Consider the following 15,463-nt stretch of genomic DNA (forward strand, 5'->3'; position numbering starts at 1 on the left):
TCTAAGATCCAAGACAGGGCACAGCCCCCTGTCCTCAGGGATGGGGAATGTCCAAACCCTGGGCCGCATAAGGCCCTTGAAATCATTTGGCCTGGCCCTGCCAAGGCATTAGGGAGGCGATAATTAAATGTTTGACCAAATATTTTAATAGCAGGCACAATTTTCAGTTGATAGTTGTATGGCTTAGCTGCTCTTTATCTCATGGTGGAAGTCAAAATCCTTACAATGGGCTGCAAGGCCCCAGTGGTCTGTGCTGCTCTCCCCACAGCCAGCTGCATCTCCGCTCTCACTTCCTACCACCTGGACCTCCCCTCTTCTCCACCCCGGCCACAAGCCTCCCTGCCTTGTCTAGAGCAGTGTTTTTCAACCTTTTTTGGGCAAAGGCACACTTGTTTCATGAAAAAAATCACGAGGCACACCACCATTAGAAAATGTTAAAAAATTTAACTCTGTGCCTATATTGACTATATATAAAGTAATTCTCTTGAATAGGAATCAAATAAACACAAAGAAAGTATTTTATAATTACTTTATTATGAAATATTAAGTAAACAAAATAGTGAAAAATTGTAAAATTCTTGTCTTGTCTGCACCTACGGCACACCAGGCAACACTAGTGTGCCGCGGAACAGCGGTTGAAAAACGCTGGTCTAGAGCAAGCCAGCATGCTCCCACCCCAGGGCCTGTGCACTCACTGTGTGTGCCCTTGGCCTGGACTGATCTTCCTCAGGTAACCATGCCATCCCTCCATCTAATACACCTTCTTGTAAATACAGCTCACCGCTCACAGAAGACTGCAAACCCCTCATAACCTCAACACCTGACACAGCACCTGGCACAGAGCTGGAGCGAGGCCTGCAGCAAGGTCAGTTACCCGGCAAAGAGAGGAGGCGACCGGCAATGGCAGTGGCAGGTGGTGAGGCTGGTGAGCAGGCAGCGCCAGGCCAGCCAAGGCAGGTGTCAGGGGTAGCCCCCCTGATGATCCTGCCTGTCACTCTACAGATCAGCCCTGATCGCTGGCCAGGCCTAGGGACTTTACCCATGCACGAATTTTGTGCACTGAGCCTCTAGTATATATATATATATATAAATTTATCTAATCTTCATTATAATCATATGGGGTGTGTGTTAGTCAGGTTTCTTAAGAGAAACAGAAGTGGGTATGCATATAACATGATTGTGGAGGCATGGTGAGTCCACAATCTGATGTGGTAGGCTAGCAGGCTAAATACTCAGGAAAGAGTTGCAGCTCAGGTACAAAGACAGTCTGCTGGCACAATGACTTCTTGCTCAGGGGAGGTCAGTCCTTGTTCTAGTAAGGCCTTCAACTGATCAGATGATGCCAGCACACAATTTAGAAGGAAATCTCTAAGTCCACTGATTTATAAGTTTTCATTGATTTCAGAGAGAGGAAAGGAGAGAGAGAGAGCAATGGAAACATCAATGATGGGAGAGAAACACCGATTGGCTGCTTTCTGCATGCCCCTATAGGGGACCAAGTCCACAGCCCAGGCATAAGCCCTGACCAGGCATCAAACCATGACCTCCGCCGAAACCGGTTTGGCTCAGTGGATAGAGCGTCGGTCTGTGCACTGAAAGGTCCCAGGTTCGATTCTGGTCAAGGGCATGTACCTTGGTTGCGGGCACATCCCCAGTAAAGGGTGTGCAAGAGGCAGCTGATCGATGATTCTCTCTCATCGATGTTTCTAACTCTATCCCTCTCTCTTCCTCTCTGTAAAAAAATCAATAAAATATATTAAAAAACAAAAAACCATGACCTCCTGGTTCACTGGCTGGTGCTCAACCACTGAGCCACACCGGGCTGGGCTCAAAGTCCGCCAATTTAAAAGTTAAAAGTTAATCTCATTCAATACCCACCTTCCTAAAAGCATTTAGAATAATGCTTTACCATGGCTGAGTCAGATTGACACATAAAATTAAATGAAATAAACCACTGCAATGTGTGTGAATATATTTTATAATGTGTATAAATATTATCCCCAATTTATAGGTGAGAGAACAGGCACAGAGAGGGTAAGATACCTGCCCCAGGTCTCAGAGGAGGAAAGCCAAGCTCTGCTCCAGAGTTGGCCTTTTAACCAGGACTCTAAGTGGCCATTACCCTAAGCACACCAATATAAATTAAATTCCTCCATCCGTTCTCTTCCCGGCCTGAGAGTGGAAGGCAGAGGAACGGGGGGGGGAAGGAGGGGGGGTGTTCCCCTGGGCGGGGCCCTGCAATGATTGCTGAAGGAGCAGCACAGAGCCCGAGCTTCAGAGGCTGGGGATGCAGGGACTGAGGGGTTACCTGGTCCAGCCCCTGACTTCACAGAGGGACACTGAGGCCCAGCGTTGAAAAGGGATCACCCAAGGCCCCATGGCTTCAGAGAGGAGGACGATGATGAGAAACTAATACTTGCAGAAACAGGTTTGGCTCAGTGGATAGAGTGTCGGTCTGCGGACTGAAAGGTCCCAGGTTCGATTCCGGTCAAGGGCATGTACATTGGTTGCGGGTACATCCCCAGTAGGGGGTGTGCAGGAGGCAGCTGGTCGATGTTTCTTTCTCATCTATGTTTCTACCTCTCTATCCCTCTTCCTTCCTCTCTGTAAAAAATCAATAAAATATATATTAGAAAATTAAAAAAAAGAGAGGGAGAGAGAGAGGAACTAATACTTCCATCGTGGTTATCATGTGCTATGTGTGAGATAGATACTATTATTGTCTTTGTTTTGAAGGAAATGAGGACACTGAAGCAGAAGTTATAAACTTGCCTAAGGTCACACCTGCCAGATTCTGAGCTCAGGCCTAACCAGGACACTGTGGTCTGAGGCCTGGGGAGGGGGCTGTCCCAGGCACAGCCCCAGGTCTGCAGGTCCTTCCGGTTCTCCGAAGCTGTGACTACAAGTGACAGCTGAGGCGACACTGCAATCCTCAGGGTCGTAAGGCGGCCTACACGCCTGGTCACAGAGGAAAGGCCTCTGCTTCAGGGGGCGGGCACCCCAGAGACATCCCCTGCCCTGGTGACAGGGCCGTGCACACACATCTCATCCCACATCCCCGCCCCCCCCCCCAAAAAAAAACACACAAAAAAACAGGGAACCAAACACATGAACACAGGCTCCAACCCACAGCCAGAGCCCAACACACTGGCCCACAACTCAACATCTGTGCACCCACACAATACACAGCACACAACTATGGAGACCCACTCAACCCCACGTGCACACAGGCTCCCCAGTACATCAACCAGGGCACAACTTTCCACATTTAATAAACAGATAAGCAAACACGTATACGCCTAAAACACAGACACCCACTCTCTGAAACACACACTGTGCCATCACACTGCCCCCACCCCCCACCCCATCCATCACACACAGGCACACACACACCACTCTGCTGACCCACAGGCCAGGGCACCAGGACACATGCCTCCCACAGGAACCATTATCGTGAGCCACGTGGTTACACACACTGGCCGCATCCCCCAAGGGCCAGACCTCCTCAGAGGGCTGCTCACCGCCCTAGCTCACCACCCCCATAAATACAGGCCGTACACATGCCCACATGGATCCATCCACCCCCCCACCCCCACCCCCACCCCGCTCTGTACACAGACAGCTCTAACTCCTAGGGGCCACCCTCCCCCAACCAGCTACACCCCACCCACACCAGGCATCTGCCCGGCCCCGCCGCCCCGCCCGCCCCGCCCGGAGAGCACTCAGCACTCTCCTCTGACCCCGGTGGACAGCGCCCCGGGGAGGGCTGGCTCCGCCTCTCCCGTCTCCACCCGCTTGGCAAACTCGGGCGAGCCCTGGCACCTGCCAGGCCAAGGCCAGGGCCTCTGGGCCCCCTAGGAGGAGGAGGAGGAGGAGGAGGAGGAGGAGGAGGAGGAGGAGGAAGGAGAAGGGGAAAAAAGAAGAGGAGGAGGAGGAGGAGGAGGAGGAGGAGGAGGAAGAGGAAAAAGAAGAGGAGGAGGAGGAGGAGGAGGAGGAGGAGGAGGAGGAGGAGGAAGAAGAGGAGGAGGAGGAGGAGGAGGAGGAGGAGGAGGAGGAGGAGGAAGAGGAGGAAGAAGTCTGCGCTGCAGGCATGAAAAACTCAGTGAAGAGCGACCCCTTCCCAGCCCTGGATGCCACATGCCCGCGAGGAAACCCCTGCGTCTCCGTTAACCTTCCCACCACCCGCATCCCGGGCGGGACCCAAGCAGCGGTCCCAGCAGTGCCCGGCAGTGGGCACCGCAGCCTGGGGGGGGGGGGGGGGGGGAATCACCTGTCAATGTTGTGGGGGCTCAGGCCCCTCAAGAGACACCCCCACACACCCCCATGCACCCTCTCCATCCCCACAGGGACAGCTGAGGGACTGGGGTGCGGGGTGCGGGGTGCGGGGTGGGGGAGAAGGGGCAGGTACCAGAGGTCTTAGGGGCCAGAGGGAGGACCCAGCCCCGCAGCCCCGCAGGGCAGGGGGCAGGGGGCAGGGACCCCCATCCCCTAAGAAAGTACTTGGGGGGCCGCAGGGTCGCAGAGGAGCGCGCGCGAGGCGGGAGGGGGGGCGGGAGGGGAAGACGCGCGGAGGGTCCCTTACCTGACTTCCTCTTGGAGCTGCCATAGTCCCTGAAAAAGAAGCAACAGCAGATGGACATGGTTAGGGCGTGCGGGAGCCGGGCTGCCGGGCTGCGGCTGCGGCGGGTCCCCGCGCGGCGGCTCATGTGACCCCGCGGCCGGAGCCGCGCTCCGCTCCGCAGCCGCACGCACCGCGCCGCCCGCCCGCGGCCCCGCAGCCCGGCCTCCGGGCGGGGTTCGCCCCGCTCCTCCCCGCTCCGCCCGCCGCCAGCACCGACCCCGCCCAGCCCCACCCCGGCCGCCCGCCGGGAGGGGCCCCCCTCGGCTGCTCCTGCCCTTTCCTGGGTGCCTTCCCCCTTCCTCGCGGATGCGGGAGGACGAGGAAGGTTCCCACGCACTTTGTAAACAGGGAGACAGGCTCTGGGGGCTGGCTGCTAGGATCCAGGCGCTGCCCGCTGGGCAGCCCATTTCCCACCCCAGCGGGGCTTCCCCCTTCATTCTTGGCCGTGCTGGCTCATGCCCACTCAACCTGTAAGTCACTACTGAAATGTCACCCCCTTAACGCGCATCTTCCTCAACAGTACCCCCCCGCCCCTCCAAACTGGCCCCCAAGTCATATGCATTTGTGTGACCCTATGATTAAGGTCTGCCCCTACCCAAGCTCCCCTCCAGGAACGAACCCAGACTCAGGATCAGGCTATTTCCCAGCCCCCCCCCCCCCCCCTCCTGGCGCCCACCAGCGGGCCCCTCCCACCACCTCTTCTAGTTGCAATCCTCAGAGGAACCCCAGAGGCTTCTAAAATGCTGGGATGTGTCAAATAAAATGCCCATTCCAGGCTCTGGTCTAAGCCAACTGGCCAGCTAGGTGCACCTGCTGGAAATGCACAGCAGGGTCAGTCTCCCTTCGGTAAGCTCCAAGGTTACTGGCCCACACAGCGAAGTGAGGGAATCCCCTCTCCTACAGTCCTAGGCTTCCTAACGTTTGGGCTCAGACCTCAGTGAACTGGAATGCTGGGGCCGAGGCCCAGGAACCTGCATTTCTGATCCATCCTCCTGACCCCTCTCTCCTGTTTAAGAACCCCATTCTAAGTCCTTGCCTTTCAAACCTCACGTCCACATTAGGGGGGGGGGGTCCTATCGCCCCCATTTTACAGATGAGGAAACAGAGGTTCAGCCACTGCCACCATCCCCCCACCCAGTGGGAAGGGCAGTGGTTTGCTAGCCCACAGGAATGAACACTGCAGGGCGGACGGGGTGCAGGAGGCTCTGATGAATCTGTTGCCTCCAAAGGATCAGGAGGGTAAAGCTCCCATGTGCCCCTCCCTGCACCTGGCAGTTCCATCTCCTTGGGGCAGAAGGGAGGCAGGGAGAGACAGTGCCCGGGCCTGGCTGTGCCCGGGCCTAGCTGTGCCCGGGCCTGGCTGTGCCCGGGCCTGGCTGTGCCTTGAAGCTCAATGGCGGAGAGGATTCCCAGGGAAGGGGAGCACAGTCCTGCCCAGCACACGTGCCACTCCCAAGGAAGGAATTCATTTCTTAGGCTTTTTTGCAGACAGAGGCCCGGGGAAGGGGAGAGAATGGATGGCAGAGAGGAGCTGCCCCTCCCCTTACCACTACCCCTCCCCATTCCCCCGGAGTCCAGCATGAGAAGCCCTCTGGGCCTGGCATCACCATGGCCCACTGACCATCCCCTGGCTGCCATCAACTGCCTAGGATTCCCTTTGAGCCTGTCCAAAGCCCCCTGTGGTGTGTGTATGTGTGTGTGTGTGTGTGTGTGTGTGTGTGTGTGAGGGAGTTAAAGTCAGACAGGTATTATCCTGTGACAAGAGAGCCCATGAGGAGAGGGGCAGAATTCACAGGAGCTGAGCACATCCCCTGTGCCAGGACCAGTGGTTTCTCAGCCTGGCCATGCTCAGGGACCCTCTGGGGAGCTGGTTACAAATTCAGGTGTGGGGCCCTACCCCAACCTGTCTGCATCTCCAACCAGCTCCCCCACCCCCAGGCAGAGGGAGTTCTGAGGCTGGGCCAGAGTTGGCTGAGAACCTGACTCAGACTCCACCCCCTTTGCCACAACCCTGACAGGTAGGCAAGGGTGGTGCTAAGTGGTGCTCGGGCCCCCACCACAGCCTGCATCAGACCCCAGCCACCCTAAGCAACATGGATGCTTAGCAAGAGCAATGTGCCTGCAGCGCCAAACCAGCCTCCAGTGCCAAACCAGGCTCCAGGCAAATGCCCTGCTGGCCTGTCCTTCAACCAGAATACAGCACTTCCCACCAAAGACCTCTACACCACTGCAGGGGGCGTAGGGCCTCCTCTGATAGGTGAGGAGAGCAAAGCTCAGACTAGCTGTCCAACTTGGTCAAGGTCTCACAGTGAGTAGGTGAGGCTGGGGTTGGACACGGAGACTGTAGGCCTTGGAGGGCTCGTGGCAAATCTGCAAACACTGCCACCTCCTGGAGCCCCGGGGGCAGGGCAGGGAGGGAGACGCAAGGCCCTGGGGCCTGGGCAGTGCACAGTTAGTGGAGTGGAGGCTGAGTCCAGGCTGTGGCTGAACGAAGGGAATGGCAGGCACAGGGACGCTTCCTTCACGGCACCTGGCCTCCTGCCTTGTGGCAGCTTCTGGGTGGGACCCTTTGGCAAAGCCCTGTTGTATTTTTAGCTGCTGATTATGCCGAGAAGCAGCTCAGGTATCCAGGGGCTGGGACTCCCCCATGCCTCACATCCTGGGGCATGGGGGGAGAAGGGGCTCCCCATCTCTGGTAATCCTAGCTCCTGCTGCCTGCCGGGCACCCAGTCCTGGCCTGGGGAAGGACAGCAAGCCCTCTGTTGGGGTCCAGTTCCTGAACAAGTCAAGACTGCCCCCACCTCCCGACTGCCCCCACCTCCCCTGACTGCCCCCACCTCCCCTGACTGCCCCCACCTCCCCTCCTTGCTCCCATTCTTGCCCTGAGCTGGTGCTCACAGCCCCCGCCCGCTGGTGACTCCACTCCATGTAGGTCGCAGTCTAGCCTGCTTCCGACCTGCTGCTGAATCACCACCACCCGGGGAGCACAGGAAGGAGAAGGAGGAGGAGAGGGAGGGAGGGAGGGAGGGGAGGGGAAGGCAGAGTCTCCCTCTAGTGCGGCCAGGAGCTAATGTAATTGCAAAGGCCTCCCAGGCTGTGTCCTCACTGTGTCCTTCTCTGCAGCTGGCCCAGAGGTGGCCAAGGCCACAGGTACAGTGACAAATCATCCCAGGCAAACCAGGACAGGGGACTTGCAGAACTGAAACTGGGAAAGTCACGGACAAACTGGGCCAGCTGGTCACCCGTGGTCCCCAGGTCTAGCCTGGCTGGGAAAGACGGGCGGACTTCCTCCTGCCAGCACCACCCCTCCCCCATTTGTTTTATTTTAGACTTTTTAAAATATATTTTTTTATTGGTTTCAGAGAGGAAGGGAGAGGGAGAGAGAAACAGAAAACATCCATGATGAGAATCACTGGTCGGCAGCCTCCGGCACGCCCCACCCTGGGAATGGAGCCCGCAATCTGGGCACGTGCCCTCACCAGCAATCGAGCCAGAGTTCAATGCTCAACCACTGAGCCACACTGGCCGGGCACCCCTCCCCCACTGAAGCAGGGGCTTCTGAGGCCTCCCCTCTGTCCCAGTGATAATAAACAGTTCATCTCCTGGTCCTTCCTCACGGGAGGAGGTTCTGAATGAGGTTCACAGGGCAGGTTCTGGAAGCAACAGACTCCAGTTCAACTCTGCTATTTGCTCGCTGGATAGTCCTCTTGAGCTACTTGCTTCACCTCTTGAGCCTCTATTTCTCTATCAGGAGAACCAGGGTAACAACCATACCGGCCCTTTAGGAATTGGGGAGGATGAAACGTACAGGTTGCATCCAGGGGCTCACCTAGGGCCCAGCACAGAAGACGCTGTATGACTTGTCTTTATTCTTATCCTTTCAGTCCTGGACCTAACCCCATCTTAGCTGCTACCTGAAGGCGCGCAGAGCCCCCTCAACAAGAGGAAGTGGCTTCTTCTGAAGGACTTCCCCACGGTGCTAGCAGTACAGTGCCCCTCGTTTTCAGGGTCTTTGGTTTTCACAGACACCAAAACAACCAAGGTCTCCGTCTAGCCCTGTCCGCTCGGGAGAAGCCTGTTTCTGAATGTTTGATCTGAGCTCCTCAGGCAACGAGCATGTTTTCAGGGAGCAGTGACCGTAGGAATTGGCTGCTCTGGAGTCCATGACTGGGGTGCGTTTAACCTCCCAAGGAGTGGCCAACTCTCAGAGCCCCAAGCCAGCAGATGCAAGGGGCTCCAGAGGATTAGCGTTCCTTTTCTTCCTCTTTCTTCCCCTTTCGTTTCTCTTGGTGAGACATGCTGTGTTCGTGCCCAGAGAAGGGGCTGGTGTTGGAGAAAGCAAAGTGGGAGAGGCTAGAAGGGGCGAGCGGGAAGGGCATTTAACAATGGGTGTGTTGAATATAAGGACATGCCTCCCTACCGGCTGGCCTCCCAGAAAATTCCCAGCAGGCACCTGACCTCGGGGCTCTGAAGCAGGCAGAAGTGGTACTGATCCATCTTATGGATGAGGAGATGAATCCTGGGGGCTTACGTGGCTTGCCTAGGCTCATGAGGCTACATGGACAGTCCTGACCCAGAGAGCTCCCCATGCTGAGGCACACCAGGGCCTGGGCTGCAAGAAGAGGATGTGCAAGCAGCATGAGGCCCTTTGCTGGGGGGAAGGAGGAGAGGAAGCCTGGTCTGACGGGGCCAGCTCCCTGGAAGGATGCTAAGTCCTGCCCGGTGGAATTCTGAGTCTACAGGGCCTTGGCCTCCGCTGCCTGCCTCCCCGCTCCCATTCTCGCTCCCATCGGCGAGTGACCTGGCAGAGGAGGACACGCGTGCACAGGCTCCCAGCCCGATGTTCTCACCCTCCCGTCTGCTGGCTGACATTGGTTGCTTGGCCCGGGACGCCGGTCGGCAGGGCCCGCTGCTGCTGAGAACTGCTTGAGAGGCTGGCTTGCTTGCCAGGTGGCTCTGGGTGACCTTGAGCACCAAGCGGTGTTGGGGACATGGGTGGTACCTAGAATATGGGGGTTGTGTGTGGGGGGGGGCGGGGGGGGGGCGTTGTTATGCAACCCTGGCCCGGGGTGTGCCACAGAGCCCTTGAGGTGGTTAATGACTCTGGCTGTTGTTATCAGCCAACAAGCACTTTTTCAGCTCCTGCTGCAGGCGATCGCGGGAAGGCCTGTGCAGGCACGGGAGAAATATAGGACACGCGCTGGCCTGCACGTTTGGGGTGGAGTTAAAGGAACAGAACTACCTGGCACGATGAGACACCTTGCATTCTGAGACATTCCGAGAGGCACCGGAGAGGTCACATCGCATGTGCAGAGACAAGTGGGGGGGAGCCTTGACCTAGCCTTGAAGGATCACGGGGGTGTGGACCCACGGAGGGAGTAGAGAGGGCCAAGCTCTAGAAGCAGGAACAAGCATTCTAAGCAGAGGTGGGGCAAGCAGAGGGACAGCCAGGGAAAGGCCACAATGGGGGTGGCAGGGGGCAGGAGGGCAGCAGCGGGGTGGGGAAGGGCTTGGATGAAGGGGAAGGAGGGACTTTGATGTCCGGCTGTGAAATCCAGAAGGTTTCAGAACCGGGGAGTAATGTCTGGGTGCATTGAGGGAAGGGGTGAGGTACACAGCCGGGGAGGGGGGGCGGAGAGAGGCCGGGACAGCCTGGCGATGATGTCACCAGCCCCGGGGTTCTGGGCCTGGCTCTGCCGCGCAGTGGCTGGTGGCCCTGGACAGTCCGCTTCAACCTCGTGCTTTTCAGACGATAGGCTGTCACGCAGTAGTGAGTTCTGAAATCAACCGAGTGTGTCCCAACAAGTATTTGAAAGAGAAAAGAATACCGTATTTTTCGGACCATAAGACGCTCCGGACCATAAGACGCACCAGTTTTTAGAGAAGGGAAATGAAGAAAAAAAGATTCTGAAACAAATAGTGTCCTAAAATATTTTATGTGCATTAAAACCCAACATCACAGTCATAAACACATGTAATCAACCCTGTAAAGTAAACAGCAGCATTTAGAACCATTTTAGAGCCGGGCAAGTAAAAAAACTTTTTTTTTAAAGTATATGTGTAGGCTATATTTGGACCATAAGACGCAGGGACTTTTTACCCCCACTTCTGGGGGGGGGAAAAAGTGCGTCTTATGGTCCGAAAAATACGGTAAATGATCAAGGCACTCACAGAAAGGTTAAATACTGTTTGCAAAACTCCTGTTTCAGATGTTCGTCTGCCTGCCTGCCTGCCTGCCTGCCCGTCCGTCCGTCTGTCTGTATTGGGTTTTGATGTGAAATTTCCTACTATGGCAGGAAAAGTTTTTAAAACACTGACAAAGTCTCGGGACCTCAGCTTTTCCCCTCTAAAATCGGGCTCTTCCGCCTTGGCTGCTGTGGCTCAGGTAGCTGGAGCGTGGGCCCGTGCATGGTGAGGTTACAGGTTCCATTCTGTCTGAGCACATAGGGGAGGCAACCGATTGATGTGCCTTGATGTATCTCTCTCACATCAATTTCTCTCTCTCTCTCCCTCCCTCTCTCTTTCTCCCCTCCCTTCCTTCCTTCCTCCCTAAAATCAATTTTTAAAAATATATATGTCATTGATTTTTTTACAGAGTGGGAGAGAGAGTTAGAAACATCGATGAAAGAGAAATATTGATCAGCTGCCTCCTGCACCCCCCCCACTGGGGATGTGCCCGCAACCAAGGTACATGCCCTTGACCAGAATCGAACCTGGGACCCTTCAGTCCGCAGGCTGTCGTTCTATCCACTGAGCCAAACTGGTCAGGGCTCAATTTTCTTTCTTTCTTTTTTTTTTTTTTTTAATGAGCCACTCTGAAGATCCTCATGGGCAGTGAGTTCTCTGTGAAATCGATTCAGTGAGACCCGGTGTGTGGGTCCAGAGGCCAGGCCAGCAGGGTCTGGGCAAAGGGGCTGCAGATCAGCTGAGGCCTGGAGAATGTCGGGGATTTTTCCACCCTGCGTAGCCCCGAGCTGGGTTTTTGTTGTGGCTTTTGAGAGCCATTGCACAGAATGGTCTCAGGGGCAGTGACCTCAGGGGAGAGAGATGGAGGGGACATGAATGCGTCCTTTGCCCCCGTGTGCACCCGGAGCCGCACTGTGGCACTGAGGGCCCTTGTGTCCAGCAAGAATCCGTCCTTTCTCCTCAGGCCTCTGTTTTCCAGGGTTCGGAGAATGGGCCCCATTGTGACCATGGGGACAGGCCAGAGAGGCCGGAATTTGTGCCCAGGGAGAAAATGCTGAATTCCTGGTGAGGGAAGGGGGTCTCATGTACCCCCGGGCTGCGTCCAGACAGGCGGATGCCATGGCGATGGCGGACCCCAGGCATTGTGCGTGCCCCCCGAAAGTCCCAGGGGGGCGCTGCCATCGCTCAGCCGAGGGACAAAGCCCTGTCTGTCTGTCCCTCTCCTCTGACTTGCCTCGCCATACTGGACGGAGGCCCTGAGCGTGTCTCCAGCCCAGGGACAGCTCCTCGGTATCCAGGCCTCAGAGCACAAGGTTAAGAATGTGGGTGGAGCCCTAGCCAGCCAGTTTGGCTCAGTGGGTAGAGCGCCAGCTCTGGGACTGAAAGGTCTCGGGTTCGATTCTGGTTAAGGGCATGAACCTCCGTAGCAGACTCGATCCCCAGCCCTGGTGGGGGCGTGCGCAAGAGGCAACCAATCGATGTGTCTCTCTCACACCAATGTTTTTCTCTCTCGGCCTGTCTCTCCCCCTCATTCTCTCTAAAAATCAATGAGAAAACATCCTCAGGTGAGGATTAACAAAAAGACGAATTTAAAAAAAAAAAAAGCCGAAACTGATTTGGCTCAGTGAAGGTTCCGGGTTCGATTCTGGTCAAGGGCATGTACTTTGGTTGCGGGGTGTGTGTGTGTGTGTGTGTGTGTGTGTGTGTGCGCGTGCAGGAGGCAGCTGGTGGATGTTTCTCTCTCATTGATGTTTCTAGCTCTCTATCCCTCTCCCTTCCTCTCTGTAAAAAATCAATAAAATATATTTAAAAAGAATAAAAAGAAAAAAGAAAGTATGGGTGGAGTCGAGGGTGCTTCAGCCGCTTACTACTTGGTGGCACCAGCAAGTTACTTAACCTCAGTACCTTCCGTTGTCAAAGGGCATAAAAGTACTTCCTACCTCTGTGTTTGTCGGGATTATCTGGGACAGGGCACACAGCTCCTGAGCCGCATCTGGGGCGAGAGAGGACCCCGGGGCTCATGAAGGGACCTAGATTTGGAGTGTGGACAGAGGCCACGGGATAGGAAGGGCTGACTGGCCCCCCTCATGGGTTTGGGCTTTGTAAGACCCTGGCTCTGCCGCCCAGGGTTCCAGCTGAGCACCACGAAAACAAGGGCCTGGGTTCCCCCGTGTGCACTCCCCGGAACCCCATCGGATGGTGACTGTGCGTGTCCATGGGAGATGGGGGTGGGGGGGCGGGGAAGGCAGCTGGTCGGCCCACTGGCCACGGAGAGCTGTGAGCTCCCCACAGGCTGCCCGCCCTCCCACGCTCTCCTCTGCCAGCCTGCTCCTGGCCACAGGGCCCCTGGACTTCCGGGGACTGCGAGCCAGATGGGGGGAACCACAGAGGAGGCAGCAACGACCTGCGGTGACAGAGTTCAGCTGTGCCTGGTGGGCACTTGAGATGTGGCTGAAGTGACCCACAAATTTTTAGTCATCTTTCATTTTAATCAAGATTTTAATTGAAATAGCTGCAGTGTGTTGGCTGGTGTGTTAGACAGTGCGGCCTTGACCAATGGTGTGAATTGGGTCCCAGTAGAAGGTTTGTTTGGCTTTTGCATGCGTGCGTGTGTGTGTGTCTGCCCAGGTTCAAATCCCAGCTCTGCCGACAGATTGCTTAGGGCCTCTCTCTCTTCATTTCCGTTGTGTGGAAAGAAGAGACCAACAGGGCCATCTAACTGGCTTGTGGGAGGATAAACCAGGCTGACACAGAGTAAGACCTGTGCCCAGGAGGGCCTGCGCCCACTCCTCCATCCCCACCGGCCAGACACCGAGCCCTGCTGAGCGCCTGACTGGGTTGGGGGTTGAGGTGTCCCTGGAGGAGCCAAGACGTGTCGGTGAGATGAACCACCTGGGACGGGCTGGGCAAGGCCGGGTGGGGGCGGGGCTGCTGGAGAAGGGGCTTAGGAAAGAGGTGGGGGGACTGGTTCAGCTGGCCCCACTGGAGTGAGCCAAGGGTTGGGGTGTCTATTTAAACATGAAGGAACACAAGCTCAGCGAGGGAAAACCACTTGCCAAGACCACATGGCTTGCGAGTGGCAGAGCTGGGGGGTTCAATGCCATCGGAATGACTGCTACTCCCCTCACACGGCCCGGCTGCCCGGCCTCCCGGGGCCTTGGCCTTCACTGACCGGAAGCGGCAGGGGTGCCAGCCAGGCCTGGATGCCCTCGGGCTGCACCAAAGTGGCCGCCACACCCCGCACAGTGGGCGCTGGGAGTGCAGGGCAGAGGGCTCTCGCCCATGGCCATGTGCCCAGGGCACGGACGGTACTGGTGGGCCAGCCTGGGGACGTCCTAAGGGTCTGCATGTGAGAGAGAAGAGCCACCAAACTGGGCCACCCAAGACCTGGGGCATGGCAGGCCGCTCCGAACCTCAGTATCCCCGACGGAAAAAACGAGGGCGTGGCCCTGGGCCCCACCTGACTTCTGCAAAGAGGCCTCAGACAGGCCTGTGTCCTTCCTGGCGACGGAGGGCCCCCTGGGAGCTCTGGTGACAGCTGCCTGCCCAGCCTGCCTGCACCCGGCCTCCCGTCAGCACCGGCCTGCTGTCTCCTCTGGGCCAGTCCGGCTCTAACCAGGCCTGTTCTCCAGGACGCGGACTACGGAGCCCAGCGGGCCAGCCTGGAACGCCGCTTCCCTCTCCCACCCTAATGAAAGCTGGGCTCTGCCCCCGAGAAGTCCCCTGAGCCTCTGGAGCAGGCCTGAACCCTTGAACCCCAAAGCATGATGGGAAATGGGGGATGGGGGAATGGTTGAGGCCTTGATGAGAGTCATTACTGAGAAGCCCGCCCCTAGAACATCCTTCTTTCCCAAAGGCTATTATCACACTGCTGTTACAGCTCTTGTCATTATCATCAGACACTGTCACTAACAAGAATGGTACAGTTTTCAAGCATTTAGATTAGGGGTGTCGAACTCAATCAGAGAATGGGCCAAAATCTAAAATCCAGCCTAAATCGCGGGCCGAATGGTTTACTGAACAGTCATAAACTGTCATTGTGATGGAAACGCAGCGGAGTGCAGTGATGACAGCACGGTGAGGGCCACATTGCAAGGCCTGGCGGGACGGATTTGGCCCGCGGGCCTTGTGTTTGACACATGTGATTTAGATTATCAGTGTACCAAACTAAGCCCTGACACATCAGCTCGTTTTATCCTCACAGTACTCCCGTGTGGCAGGTTTTCTTCATTTCCCCAATTTTATAAGATGGAAAAAGAGGACCAGAGAGGGCATGTCACTTGCCCAGAATAACACAGCTTGGGAGTGACAGGATCTGAGGGGCAGGATCTGAGTCCAACCTGCCTTAGTCTAGGACTCCAATCCTTAACCCCTAGTGGCTGATAAGAATGCCAGTAAAATCCAGCCTGATGGGCTGAACAAGGAGCAGTGAGGAAGAGAAGAGAAAGGTAAAAGCAAGGAGGAGACCCAGGGCTAGAAATACCAAGACAGCACCACCCGGTTCTAGAACGTTCTTAGGGAAGCTCTGGTGTGAGTGAGACAGCTTCCTGGAAGAGGAAACTGGCCATGACACGGCTTTCTGATGGGACCCTCCCTCCCCACGTCCAGGACGGTTCTGGTTCTGGGCTGCTTCGGGCAGGCTCTGCCCGGAAGGGA

General features: G+C 56.4%; 1 protein-coding gene across 4 annotated transcripts in view; it reads right to left on the minus strand.

Moving 5' to 3' along the window:
• The window catches only part of SH3PXD2A (SH3 and PX domains 2A), a 216,100-nt gene that overhangs the window by 77,973 nt on the left and 122,664 nt on the right, over nt 1-15,463 (minus strand). For 3 of the 4 annotated variants that reach the window (XM_036438926.2, XM_036438924.2, XM_045582058.1), the window contains one exon: nt 4,583-4,611. In XM_036438926.2, the coding sequence (XP_036294819.1) occupies nt 4,583-4,611 (29 nt within the window). Of the gene's footprint in view, nt 1-4,582; nt 4,718-15,463 lie in introns of those variants that run through there. The other variant, XM_045582059.1, reaches the window with a different exon arrangement.

This window comes from Pipistrellus kuhlii, unplaced genomic scaffold, assembly GCF_014108245.1.
Source record: "Pipistrellus kuhlii isolate mPipKuh1 unplaced genomic scaffold, mPipKuh1.p scaffold_m20_p_15, whole genome shotgun sequence".
Classification (NCBI taxonomy): domain Eukaryota; kingdom Metazoa; phylum Chordata; class Mammalia; order Chiroptera; family Vespertilionidae; genus Pipistrellus; species Pipistrellus kuhlii.